Genomic DNA, 14,170 nt, shown 5'->3' on the forward strand with positions numbered 1-14,170 from the left:
CATCCATCCCACAGAGTCCTGTCCATCCCACTGGCCAGGCTCTCTGCCCTTTAGGAGCTGGCTCAGCCTGACTTTGGAGCCAGGAGTGTGTCCAGGTTTCATTCACTCCTGAATTGGGTTGGATTTGAGCTGCTTGACCTGAAGGTGAACTTAGTCCTGAAATCTTTCCCAGGAGTCATTTATTCCTTCTCCTCTCCAAACAACCCAAAGCCTGAGCTGTAGCCAGAGCCACTGATGTAGAAAGTTCACGTCTAAAAATAGCTTATGGTGTAGAGATAAATTGTTTCCTGATTAACACTTCATTTAAGTAATTCGGTGCTATTAAATTTCCTTTAAAGTGGTGACTGTACAGTATGTGAAGAATCCCAAAATGTGTTAGTTCCAGGGCCGTCGTTAAGTGTGCTGAAGATTGTTATCTGCTAACTGCTTGTGACATTTCAGATGCTGCAGGAGCGGCAGCTCCGCGTTCTTATCACTGTGAGGTTCCTGTCTGTTATTAATTGTGATCATCTATCAAATCCTCAGTGGTTTTTGTAGATCATGTAATAATCTTTTTTAATTGGGGGGTCACTGTGAGGATTCAGATGTGATTCAGGCTGAGGATGAGTAAAAACGTTTACCAAGAGCTCACTAGCGTGTGCAGTTTTTCCAAAGCTTGTGGATCTTGGGTGCCTTTGCAAATAAATGCTGAACCGAGTCCTGAATTCTGGAATGTGCTCTGAATTCCCTGCCTGGAGGTGGCTGAGGAGGACGTGGTGTGGTTCCCACAAGGCGGCCAGAGGTTGGTTGTTGGGAGTTATTTGTCACTAATTCTGGAGATGGGCGAGCGATGTGCGGTGACTTCACGTGAAACATTTTCCACATTTCAACTTGAGCACGAGTTCTGTGCATTTGCCACAGATCACAAATGCAAGTTGGTGACTTACTTTTGTCATTAATCACCCGAGTCAATTTTCCATCTGAGTGGCTTTGCTGTTGGTTCAGTGATACACAGCTGCAGCGACAGGAAGGAGAAGTTTGCTTGTTTCACAGGAAAAAAAGCCCAATTTCAAGTGTATCCGAGATTTCCCTTTCATCCCACTAGAGGGGGATCCCTCAAGGTCATTTGCTCCGGTCCCTTTGGACTAAGATTTGCCCTTTCCAGAACTAGAGAAAAACTTTCACTGTTAGTACCCTCTATTCCTTATACAGGCTACTTGTAATGGGAGAAAAGGAGCAGGGCACATATTAGCAAGAATGAAATCAATATTTGATAAAATAACCGCGTTAGTTAAATATTGAGAAAAATGAATTTGCTGAGATTTTTCTCTTCAGGGATAAAAAAGGGAAAATGAGCTGTCTGAGGATGCCTTCTCAGGGTGGGCAAATCCCCAGGGATGGTGAGGTGGAGAAAGGGTAAGAATGTGTCGTGGAGCTTCAGGCAGGTGACTGGAGCCCACAGTCAGTGCCTCTTTCCCTCTGGATGATTTTCATGCCTCCGTGGCGCCGTATCCAGGATAAAATCCCAGCTTTGCCTTGTCCACCCGATGAAATCCCAGTGGCTTGACGGTCACATGCTGCAGCACAAACTGGTTGGATGTTCAGACCTGTGCAGGATTGCCTGTGCTTTTCCCCCCGTGATTTTAAGAAATTAAAGCCATCGGGAGGGTTGAAGCTGATGTACAAAACAGGGGAGGAAAAAAAAAACCTCACAAATGTGTTTGGAGTATTGAACTGCCGTTGACATCTAAAGTCCCAACCATGCTGTTTTCCTCCACACTCCAGCAATCAGGACATCCAGCAAACCCATAAAAAACCAAACTAATAGCATGAATATTCAGTGACCTAGAATACTAATTATTGTCATGAATATTAATGTGATCGGACTTGCTTTTTCCTCTTCTCTTTCTCTCCGGCTCGGGTTTTTTTTTTCCCCTCTATTTTTTTTTTAATTTTTTTTTTTTTCCACTCAGCCGGCTCTAAAGATGGACCATAATGAGAGCATTTAAGAGAGAGAGCGCTCTCCGCCGTGACAGGGACCGGGGTAATAAGGAGAGCTTGATTAACGTGGTGCACTTGGGGGAGAGATGAGAAGATTCACGTGGGCCTGTTGTGGGGGAGGCAATGAGGCACCGGCGGCTGTGTTGCTGCTCCCTCAGATTAATGAGGCCTAAGAGTGCATTAGGAACAGTGACAAAGGTTTGATCTAATGGGCTCAGTCATTTTTCCTTTGAGTGACAGACGCACAGAAGTAATTGGCTGTGCAGAATGGCAGCTCATTGGCAGTACTTAAGGATACATTATCCCCGTTGTGTGGCCCGCAGAGGCTGTTTATCAAAACTGCTCACACTGCAGACATGCATTCACTTAGCTGCTGTTACAGTGGCAATAGCTATTAAAAAAAAAAAAAAGGGAAAAAAAGTCATCTCGCATTGGTATCTATTGTCTCTTTTGCGAAAATAAAGTTTCTTTGTTCTGTTTCCTGAAGAGGCGGTGAATGCCAGCAGTGGTCCCTCCCCACCGCGGGAAGGCTCCGGCAGGGCTTGGGGAGGGCTGGAGCTCTGGGAAGCTCCCAAAGTTAGCCCAGTCCATCTCTGCAGTCCCGATCCAGGGCACAGGTAGGACCTGCCACCCCTCTGCAATTCTAGTATTAATCATTTCCACAGACAGTCGAAGGGATTAGGGAGCATTTTACATCCTTTGCCTTGGGGCCCTGCACATGCTCTGCTGTACCTACCTCGGAATGGTTTGGATCTCTGCAGTTATTGTGCACAAAGTTAAATCCACAGTTCCTGTCGGGATTCACAGCCAAATACAAGCAACACAAACCGGAGTTTTTGCCAGCAAAACACCTCTGGGTCTTAAAGCTGCATCCCTGAACAAGCAGATAACCTCAGTCAGGACTTGCCCAGAAAGCCAAGCATATCTTTATTTATTACTGTTATTTGTTAAAACTACAGAAAAAAAAAAAATAGTAATAATAATAATAATAATAATAATAATAATAATAATAATAATAATAATAATAATATGCCTGCCGGGAGAGGAAAGCAGGCTTTGATCCCAGCAGAATAAATAGTCGGGGATCTCGAGCAGAAGCCCGCAGTGAAGATGTTGGGTTTAACTTTCTTTTAGAAGAGATGTCTCCTCTGATGACTTAATTTTCCTCCACACTTGCTGTGTTGCTTTGGCATGCTCTGAGAATAATAGCTTTCCTCGTTATACTCCCAGCACCACGTCCTTCACTGCCAGGATATTTCTTGGCACTGCCTTGTTTGTTCATTAGTATTGACCCCGCTCGGTTTGTGCGCTGCTAATCGAGCCCAGTTCGGCAGGGATGGAGATGCAAGGGCTTCCTCCAGGAATAGCTGCTTGTCCTTAGGAATTTTGTTCAGTAAGGAAATGCTTCTGGGAAAAAAAAAATCATAAAACTAAGTAAAACTCAAAAGTGAGTTGAAAGTGATTGTCAGCGTGTTGAGGGAGAGTTCCAGCACTAGAACCAAGGTGGTTTGAAAAGATTTTTGTCGTAGAGTCACAGTGGTTTGGGTTGGAAGGGAACTGAAAGATCACTTATTTCCAACCCTCCCTCTCACTCGTTCTTGTTTCATGTGTAAGGAACCTCAGGTAATTTCAGGTAATTTTGATAAAGCCAGGGCAGAGCCCATGTGCTGCTTGCACACTGCCGCCGGGATGGAACAGAATCCGTGGCAATACTTGAGGGAATTTTAGCCCCCTCAAGAACCTGGCTATGAAATTTAGAGCTCCTCAGGTCCCCCAGTCTCCTCAGAACATGACCAGACACCTGGGCAAGGCCTCCCTTCCCAGAATGGGACTCTCCTCAGTGGGAGAGGCAAGGAGCTGTGAGTAGCTGTTATCCCAGCTTTCAGTGCAGCACACGATCTCCAGAGTGGGCACAGAAAGTGGGATTCATCTGGAAAGGATGGATGCTTAGGCAAAAATCTAATGGGACCCAGGAGAGCCATCCCCAAATGTTCCTGGTCCCAAGGGTTATAGCAGTAGGTGAAGGAGAGGCGGGAAGCACAGATGAAATGGTCAGACACTTCTCAGGAAAGGTTTGTCCACTGGAAAGGTTTCTGCACAACTCTGGGAATTCATTCTGAGCACGATGCAGAGCTGAGGATGGGAAGGGAATGCTTCCCATCTTTTTGCAGCCAGCAACAGAGCTTCTCCTTTTCTCTCTTCACCCTGAAGAGACTCGAGGGAGCAGTGCTGGGTGTGGGTTTGGAAGGGGCATCCACAGCCAATCTAACCTACTTGACAGTGCCTGGTGCTGAATTAGAGGGCATTTCAAGAATAGCCAGAATTCCTGCAACACAAATTGACCCAACATGATTTGAAACAATTAACCCTCTGATATCAAGAGTCAGGATTTCCTGACCCACAACTCTAATGTATTTTTCATTAGTTCTAACAGCTGGTGAGCACAGCCCTCTGGCCTTAAGAGGTTTATTTTATTTCCTTCCCTTCTCTTTTTCTTTTTTTTCTCCTTTTTTTTTTTTTTTTTGGAAGAGAAACTCGCCATGAACATGAGGAGCTTGGCAGAAATGAAACATGGTGAAAGCAGAGCAGTAGGGCTGCAGTTTATCTGATTCAGTCTTTCTGTGCAGCTCCCTGCGAGTCTCATACGCTGCTGCTTCATGGAAAAATACAGTTCTGCTTCACAACTCCTGCACTGACTGCTCATCTCATAAATCCAGGAGTATATTAGTTGCACTTGTGAGTGTAACTTCTGGTAGCTGATTTGTTTGGATGAAATCACGGATGTGTCTGCAGTGGGGAATGGAAGTCATTTGTGCCCAGTATCGTTTGTGTCACTGGAATCTCACTGCTCAGGGTCTACTTGTGGATTACATTCGTTTTGCATTTGTAATTGGTGGGTGGTGTAGTTGGTGAAGGCTTGAAATGATGTGTTTGTTCCACTAACCTGTGATGATTCACAGGATTATGAAGTTAAAAGCCAGCAAAAGAAGGATGCAGACATGCTGTCCCTCATACTGTTCCACTACAGGAGCAAACACGACCAAAACCATGAGTGGTTTGTTTTGTGTTGGACAAGTCACTGCATATGTGTAAGACAGCATTTCTTTTAACCTTAATTTCGTGATTCATTACAATTTTTACAATAGACCCTTTACCTTTTGACTTTTACCTGCTGGACACACACTGTTCACATCTTGTCCAGTCCCGTGTTTGTGTGAATCCTGATTATTTTCATTTCATTTCTGTCTTGCATTTTGGACATCTGAGAGGGCCATGTGTGAGGAGCCAGAGTGACTCCCTTGTTCTCCTTCTGCCCCCAGTGTGTTTCCCTCAGCTCCTCCACACTCAGGCACTCCTCGCCTTAATTCCTCTTGCCTCCACCTGCTCTTTGCAGCCATTTACACTGAATAAATGGGTATTTAAATGGGGTTTTGTGTGAGCACGCTCACTTTTCTTAGGGGCTCGTCTGCTGAGCAGTGGCCGAACCTGGAAATTACCTTGAATCTTAATTTGGATGGGTTTTGTGGGGCTTAATTGTTTGAACGTTTTGTAAGTGCGGCTGTAACGGGGTGTTTTATAACATCAGAAAAGATAGTTTTAATAAAGCTGTCTAGATCTAGAAAGAGGAACTCTTTCTTTGATGCTCCTTTGGTAGATGAAAACATTTTTGTTCAATAGGAGACCAGCATCTTTTTTTTTGCTCATTTGAGACAAGTTCTGGCAACATACTGATATTCATTCAAATATAAATGCCATATTCCCTTTGAAATGCAAATTGTTTAAAGAAAAATAGCATATGGTAGAGGTAAGTACCTTTTCAAATCAGCTCCCACACTTTAGGGATGTGAGTACAGCTAAAATTATTCTTTGGAAAGAATCTGGAGCCTTTGACACATTGAAGCTTGAACTAATCAAGGCTTCCCAGTAAGCATATACACATATCCATATCAAGGAAACAGTGCTGAGAATACATGGATTAGCATAGTAATTTAACTGCCCCCTGCTAATCAACTTAAGCAACCAGCTGATGCATGTGGGATGCATTTGAAGAGGCAGCTCTTTCACAGCTCCAGCGTGGGCCAGGTAGCGGGCCAGGAGCTTGGGCTGGATGTGAGGATGGGTCTGTGGACAGGGGGACAAGAGGTGCAGGGTGGAGAGGCTTCGTGTGCCTAACCCAACATGCAGACTTTGCTTTTCATGGATCAGAGACCCATGTAATGGTTTGGGTTGGAAGGACCCTTAAATCTCATCTGGTCCAAGCCCCCTGCCATGGGTGGGGACATCTTTGGCGCTTTCACTGAGTACTGCTGGTCTCCTGCTTGTCTGCTGGAAGTCTCAAGTGGTTGCTGCTGTCGAGGCTTCATCCATGAGGAAAGTTAAAAGTTAAAGGACTTTGTCAGGTCTGGTTTGGGGTTTGCCCATTGTAGATGGGAAGAACTGTGGGACTGTGTTGGAGGAGCTCTGTGTGGCACACACAGCGTGCAAGAGCAGCAGTCCTTGTTTTGGGCTGGCAGCATTAGTGCCTAGTGTGGGATTCATGTCCTGCAGCTGGACTGAGAAGGGGAAAAATTAGCACTGGATTGGGAAAGAATGATTTTTAAATAATGTTCTAAGCAACAAATTTGTGCTGGAGCTGAACACATCGAGGAGGGGGACAGGAAAAGGAAGGCTATTTTCTATTTTCTATTAACTATTTTCTTTAGTCTGGCCCTTCTGATTCATGATTCTGACTCATGGATTCTGGCTTGATGGTCTGATATGTCATGAAAATACACACCCTGCAGCACCTGGACAAAGTGGGATTTAATCCTGAAGAGATATTACCAGAGATGTTGCAGGATAAAGGTTACCAGGCTATGGCAGTAGGAAAGGAGGAGCTGGGCTGGGTTCCTCACGGTTCAGTAAAGTGTCACATGAATGCACTGGGCCCCTGTTCAGTGCTAGCAGCCCATACCTGTGAGAGAGGTGCAGTGGAAGAAAAGTTCTTCTTTGGTTCCCAGAATAAGTCACTTCTCAACAGGTTCATGTCACTCAGATGGCATTAAGGTGAGGGTAGAGCTTTTAGTGCTCACATAATGGCACAGAAATATTGGTGTTCTCTTTTCAAGGTTTCGGTTTTGCATCATGGTTAGAAGGTGATTGGACACTTGTGTTCAAAAACTTGTGGACTAGGTGGAAGATATCACTCCATGCATAAAAATATCACTGCATGTGTTGTGTCTCTGTTGGCCTAAATCAATTTTGTGGAACCCACTTGGTCTCAAACTCTTGTCACTCACATCAGCCATTCCCATTAATTTGGTGGATCATCAAAATAATTTATTAATATTCATAGTTTTTCTGGATTGTGAAAATCAGAGGAAAGGGGATTTCAAAGCGAGCATCACAGAAGCTGATTTGGAATGAGAGATTTCTTTTAAGACAGCACAACTTTTGTCAGCTCATGTTTTCATTTTCTGTTGTGGTTTTAAAATACTGAATTACAGTATTTTAAAGACTCTCTGCTCTGTAGTCTCATGCCTTGGGAGGTCCTAAAATGGTTCCAAAACACACCTTAGACTTTGCATAATTAAGCAAATGAGTTTTCCTGTCTGTATTTCACGTCTGCAAAGCAGGGATTGCCAGGCAGAAGTTCTTGAGGGCTGAGTAAGTACATTGAAGACACAGATCCTGTGATGGATCTGTGTTAAGGACTAAAGAGGAGATTTTGTCTTGGGAAAGGGGAGGAGAGAAAGGGACAATTATGCCAACTCTAATAAACACAAAGTAGTTCACTAAGCTCTGCTGTCTTCCCAAAGGCTGCTCTGGGAAAAGACATAATGATAGAACTGGGAGTCAGGAGATCTGGGTTTTATTTTCAAGTCTGCCACAATCTTCCTTTGTGGCCCTGGGTCATTTAACCTCTGAAAAATGGGGGAAATGATAGCAGATAATTAACAACCTCACAGGAGCATTGAAAATTAATTCATTAATTTTTCTGAACTCATCAGTAGAAGGTGCAATGGAAATGCAAAGTGTGAGGGTACGGTATAATATTGTGTCTGTTCCTTTCCCTTTGCATGTGTTTTTTAAGAGTATTCTTCAATCCATAGAGGACCTGTGGGGCACCTTTAGAGAGCCTGCCATGAGGAATGAAACTGGCACTGTAAATTCTTTACAGTGGCCTTAGGATATGCAAGGCCTGTGCTAGGAATGGAATAAGATGTGCTTAGAACCCAAAACCGTGGAGCAGGTTTTGGCCCATAGCAAGTTGTAAGTAAGACCATCAGAAACCTGAGTTTCTGGAAAGATTTTAATTGTTTCTACTCTAAAATGTATTCAACCAGATCCCACTTCTCCTGTTTTACAGTGAGAAACCTGCCCCTTCTCACACAGCTCCCAGCATTTTAACGTGCTAGCCTCAGTGGTGGTGAAAATACAAAAATGTTTACTGGGGAAAGGCTGTTCTTTGTGTGTCCCCTTTTGTGTCACGTTCCTGGGATGAGCCCCAGCAATGAGACTTGCAGTCAGTTTAATGTTTGCTTTGTGTCTCACTGGTGTTTTAAGATTAAATGTCCAAGAAAGTTTTTTTTCCCTTGGTCTCTCGGGGCTGGCAGTCATTTGCTCCCTGTCATGAGTTCTTGGGGCACATACCTGTGTTAGGTATTGTTTAGAGGTGAATTGTTTTAAACTCTTGCAGTTGGCTCAGTTGTATAAACAGTGGCTTTTAGGAATAAATTGATTTTCTGTGTGCAGTCTAACAGGCAGAGAAGCTCCAGGGAGTGTGCCTAGTAGCAGTGTGGTGAAAGACCGTGTTTCCCAGAAGGTGAATAAACAGAATGAGATGATACCTTGAAAATTTCGGTGGTTTTGTCTTCCTAGCTGGATTTGAGCTGCTCTCAGGACTGTCAGCTCCAGCGCTTCAGGGAGGGTCATTGCATGAGTGAAGTAACCCCTGTTCCTGCTCTTGCTGAGATACCCCCATCCACCCTGATGCAACCCCCCTTTTGTCCTCTCTATTGACACGATTTGTTTTCCCTTTGTGCCTAGGGAACGTGACTACTAGCACATCTGTGTCTCAGATGGCCAGTGGGATCAGTCTGGTGTCCTTCAACAGCCGCCCGGACGGTATGCACCAGCGCTCCTACTCGGTCTCCAGTGCAGATCAGTGGAGCGAGGCCACAGTCATTGCCAACTCTGGCATTAGCAGTGGTAAGAAACCTGCAGCTTGGGGGGTCACTTCGGGGTCCACGGGGAATTTGGTGCTCTTGCTTCTTTTTTTAAAAGGGAAAAATAAAATAATAAGTCATGCCCACCCCATTGTGGTGTTGGGTGCAGCGTTCTGAGGGAAAAATTGGAATTAGGGAAAAGGGGAATGGGTTGATGCAATACTGTTTTTATGAGGGCACAGAGTGACAGGGCAAGGGGGAATGGCTCTAAACTGAAAGAGAGGAGGTTTAGCTTGGATATTAGGGAGAAATCATTGCTTGACACGGTGGTGAGGCCCTACAGAGGTTGCCCAGAGAAGCTGTGGCTGTCCTGGAAGTGTCCAAGGCCAGGCTGAATGGGACCTGGAGCAGCCTGAAAGAATTCTCTGATTCTTTTTTCAACATGAGGAGCTAGTGTAGTTACAATACTGCTTAATTTTAATTTCAGGTACATAATCACAAGGTCCCAGAATGGTCTGGATTGGAAGGGACCTTAAAGCCCATCCCATTCCAACCCCTGCCATGGGCAGGGTCACCTTCCACTAGCCCAGGCTGCTCCAAGCCCAGTCCAGCCTGACCTTGGACACTCCCAGGGGTGGAGCAGCCACATAATGTGTGTTGTTTGCTTTATACTCAGATTCCTTGCCCTGTGTGATGGGTATTAGCAGTAAGTGACCCTCCAGGACTTTTCCTCAGAGTGTCCTTTCTCTGCTCTGCTCTTGCTCCATTGCCTGCACACTCCTGGCATAGTCTTCGTGTTTCCTCTGTGGAGCATTTAACAGCATTAAAAGGAGCAGACACTGTTCCTGGTGGTGTTTTGGAATTATTAGATTGTAGCAATAATTGTTTTTAAAGGGTAGATGTGATACTTGCTACCAGACCAGGGTAAATAGGTCAGGAGAAAGAGCAGGAATGCTGTTTCTGATGGCTGCCCCTAAAATGGGCACAATTAGGGGAATATAGGAACTATTTCACATGCCCCATATATATTTCTGTGTCTGTATAAGGTCTGAATCTGAGTACAGCCCTGAGACCATCTCTGGGTTTTCCAGCAGCTCTGGTCAGGTTTTTAGTGCCACCTTAGGAGAAGAGAGGGTTTAAAATCATGATCAGTGTTTCAGTCAGCATTAACTATCAAAGTCATACTTACATACTGGCCATACTAGTCATGAGGGCAGCACCTTCAGGAGAATCTGCATCAAAATGATCCAGATTTTGCCTAAGAACTTTCTTGCAGGAAGGCAGGGATGCTTTGAAGCAGCACAGTGAAATAAATGCTCAATCCTGTTCTCTCCTGTGTCCACCCAGCTTACCCACTCCTGGTTAAGCTTTATGGGGAGGCAGCATTGCCCTGCATGGATGCTGAGCTGCTTTCCCACTTAGAATTATGTATTTTCTGCTTCTTTTTCCTGAGCTGCTTTGTCAGTTTAATCTACCCCAACTCCACCTCCATTCTAAAACGTTAGACCAAAGTTTGGGCTCTTTTGTGCCTTTTATCCTGTAGCTTTTCTAAGGTGAGATGAAGAGTGTTGAGTGCTGCTCTAGGAGGAAGGCAGGAGCTGTAGGCTGCACTCCTGTGCACCTTCACACACCTGCAGGCAGGTGAGCAGCTGCCATCCCCATGCCACATGTCCTAAATGAAGCTGCAGGGGAGAAAAACTTCCAGAATTCAGTGAACTCCTACAAGCAGCATGAAAATAGAATCTTAAAAAGTAGAAATAGCACCTAAATTCCTGCCTTTGGCCACCCCCTTGACTTCAAAATGCTGTATTTGCTGGCCTTGCCCTTTGCTCCTGCTGCTGATCCCGAGCTGGTTTGCAATTCCTGGCAAAAGGAACCTTTTCTCCCACCCCACCTCTGCACTCCCCCATATGTGCAGTAACTTTTTCTGGCTTGACATTCATATGGGATTACTTCTGGCTCAAAAGAGACGACAGCCAGAATTACCTATGAAATACTTCTTTTGAAATTGCAGGTGACTGGTGGGTACTTGTGAATAAGCCTACCTCGAATAATTTCTTGCAGAGGTTCTAATATTTAAAGAAGAAATTTTAGGAGGGTTTTTTTATATAAATATGGAGGGAAAATTGGATTAAAAACGAGTTTTAGGCAACTAAGGGTCAGCAGACTCAGAAGTATTGCTCTAAAACTCCTACAAAACCTCAAGAATAATTGATTGCTCTGAGTGTATCATCTTTGGGTAAGCTCAGAGATGTGTCCTTTATGTTGGCAAGTTGACGCATGAAAAACCCTTTTTAATTTCTGGGGGTTTTTTCTCCATTAAAAGATTTTTGAATTTTAGTCATCAAAAGATAATACTGTGAAAGCAGCAGGTATGGCAAGAAGCTAAGCATCTTTTGGAATTCAAATGCCAATGTACTGGAGAATATGCCTGCTTATTGTCACGTGGTTTTATTGTAGACAAAATAACATATTGGGATTCAATTTTTCTCTGCACCTTTTTTTTCACATTAAATTAATACTTTGTGTGGCTCCAGAGAACTTTTCAAAGTCTTCCAAACCAGACCTTTGGTTTCCTGGGGCTTCTGTCTTTCAAGCAGCTGTGAACATCTCCTAATTAGATAAATTACTTTGTAGTGGGCAGAGCCACAAAACAGGAGGTGCTGGTTAAATTAAAGGGGAAAAATAGAAAAATCCATTCTCTGAAATGGAATGCCCCACTGCTTTATGACTATTACTGTTGTAAGGTTTTACATTTAAGTACCTGAGGTTTAAAATGAAATGTCTAATATAATTTGGCGCTGGTAACATGAAGCCCGCGACTGCCCTGGGAGAAAATCTCGACAGCTTAGTTTGGTGTTTCAAATTGCTGCGTGCTGGATAGTGAGCAGCTCGTGCTGCTGGCTCACTATTTAGCTCACTCCCACCTGCTGTTCAGCATCATTTCCAATGCAGGAACATATTTGCCTTAAAAACTCCTGAAATTTCAAAAGGCTGTTCCAGCAGCACATGAAAAATTAATTCTTTTTGCCTTTTTTCCTCCTTTTTTTTTCGCCCCTTCTCCCCCATACTCTTGTAAGTGCTTGACAGAAGTAATTTTAGCAGCGAGAGAGAATAAAAACTGGGGGCAGTAAATCCCTGTCCAGGAACCTCTTGTGTAGATTCTTTATGGACCCAGAATTGATCTGTGTGTCAGATCCTGATGTAGTTTCAACTGTTTATCACCCTAATGGTGGTAGAGAGACCATGAACATCAACTTATAATCCCCCATGAAAGAAATTGGTGTTTGCAGTCAATGAAGGAGCAGCTCAGCTTTATTGATAGATTTGGAACAATTACTGCTGCTCCAGCTATTGGCCCAGAGGTTTTCCTGGATCCCACTGGAAGCCTGCGATGTTTTATCCTCTGATAAATCTTCTCCTTGATGTTTGGGGGTTTTTTTTATCACCCAGAATTATCTGTAATTGCTCATTGCTGGGGAACAGGAAGGTTTCTGGTCTCAGGGAAGCCATTTGTGACCCGCTTGGGTGTTAAAGTTCTGTTCTGGGTTGTGCATCCCACAATTCCTCCTCTGTAAATCCAGCTCTTATTTTCATAAAATCACAACAATTTTACAGTTGGAAAAGCCCGCTAATATCAAGTCCAGCCCTTTACCCAGCCCTGCCAAGCAGTTCGTGCATCTATGAAGACCTGACAGGCAGAGCCACCAGAAGTTTTTGTGGTGCCAGGAACCATAGCCTTGCAAAAGTGAGATTTGTGAGACATCACTCTGAGAAGACCAAGGATGTCATTTCCTACCTGGGGATGAAGCAGCAGCTTGGTTCATTCCCTTTTTAAATGTCCTGTTCCATCATTTGGCTTCTGTGCCCTGAGACCATCAGGGGATAGGATTCCTTCCTGCAGGATTCAGCATTCAGCTCCTGACAGAGCACTTTGCATGGGGCAGGGATTTCTCGTCTCTGGACTTGTAAATTGTCATTTGAATTCCAGCATGATGTAAAACTCTGCCGTAAATCAAATATCTGTTTAAATATCATCCACTTAGGCTTTATCACTGTACAATTGCTTGTACGGGCCATTTGAGCTGGGCTGTAATTTATGGAAGTTGTAATACCTGGTGTCTTCTGAGTTTCTAACAGTTTGGTGTTAGGGTTTATTAATGTGAAATTGAGTTCTCACTGTGCCATGGGGTGTGAGAGGTCGCTGGAGTGTTGATGTTAATGCAGACCTTGCAACTTGCCTTACTTGTCTGAGCCTAAGTGCTGGGAATGATTAAATGGTGGAACCTTCTGCTCTGCCTTGGGAAAGGAAATGGTTCAACTTGCATCTGACATCAGAAAATACCGTTTAGAGCTGTTGGAATTCCATAGGCAGGTTCTTGACCAGGATCAATTATATTATTTCAAATAGATTCATAGAATTTCAGAATTATTTTTGGTCAGTGTATACAGATGATTTAGGTTGGAAGAGCTTTTTCCTCCTTTTTAAATATGGAAATTGTGACTGAAAAGCAAATATAGATTTATTCTCTCCTTTTTTTTTTTTTTTTCCTAGCTGCTTTAGAGCTACACTGGGGTTTTCTGTAGTTCTTACTGCTTAATGTAATGAAATGCACCACGTATAATATGTGCACATGGTTTATGTTATCTTACATAGGATGGGAAAGAGAACATTCTTCTACTTTTCATACCTTTCTGTGATCCACAAATTGCTTTTGGCAAAATATTTCCAGAGGGAAACTATTGCATTTCAGCAGGTTAAATTCTGCTAACAAAAACTGTTGCCTTTGCTTTCTCAACATACCTTGAGGAAACACGGGTTATAAAGCACTGCTTTTTAACAATTTCTGGAAAACCATCTCCTTTCAGCATGAGGTTGTGTAGTGAGAAGCTTCCAGTATTTAAATTTACCAGGCATTCTTGACAAGCTCTCACCTGAAACAGCCCAGTCAACCAGAAATACTAAAAAATTCTGTGTAGCAATGTCCAAGGAAACAGGAAACTGGTAATTTTTGGATTTGCTGATCCTGCAGGACTTGAGA

At 43.8% G+C, this 14,170-nt stretch overlaps 1 protein-coding gene across 6 annotated transcripts in view; it reads left to right on the top strand.

The window, feature by feature from the left end:
* AGAP1 (ArfGAP with GTPase domain, ankyrin repeat and PH domain 1) overlaps positions 1–14,170 on the top strand; it is a 309,343-nt gene that overhangs the window by 200,797 nt on the left and 94,376 nt on the right. For 4 of the 6 annotated variants that reach the window (XM_063400012.1, XM_063400014.1, XM_063400009.1 and 1 more), the window contains exon 12: positions 9,010–9,171. The exons of the other annotated variants lie outside the window; for them this stretch is intronic. In XM_063400012.1, coding sequence (XP_063256082.1) covers positions 9,010–9,171 — 162 coding nt within the window. The remainder of the gene's footprint in view (positions 1–9,009; positions 9,172–14,170) is intronic. 6 annotated transcript variants of the gene reach the window in all.

This window comes from Prinia subflava, chromosome 6, assembly GCF_021018805.1.
Source record: "Prinia subflava isolate CZ2003 ecotype Zambia chromosome 6, Cam_Psub_1.2, whole genome shotgun sequence".
Taxonomy (NCBI): domain Eukaryota; kingdom Metazoa; phylum Chordata; class Aves; order Passeriformes; family Cisticolidae; genus Prinia; species Prinia subflava.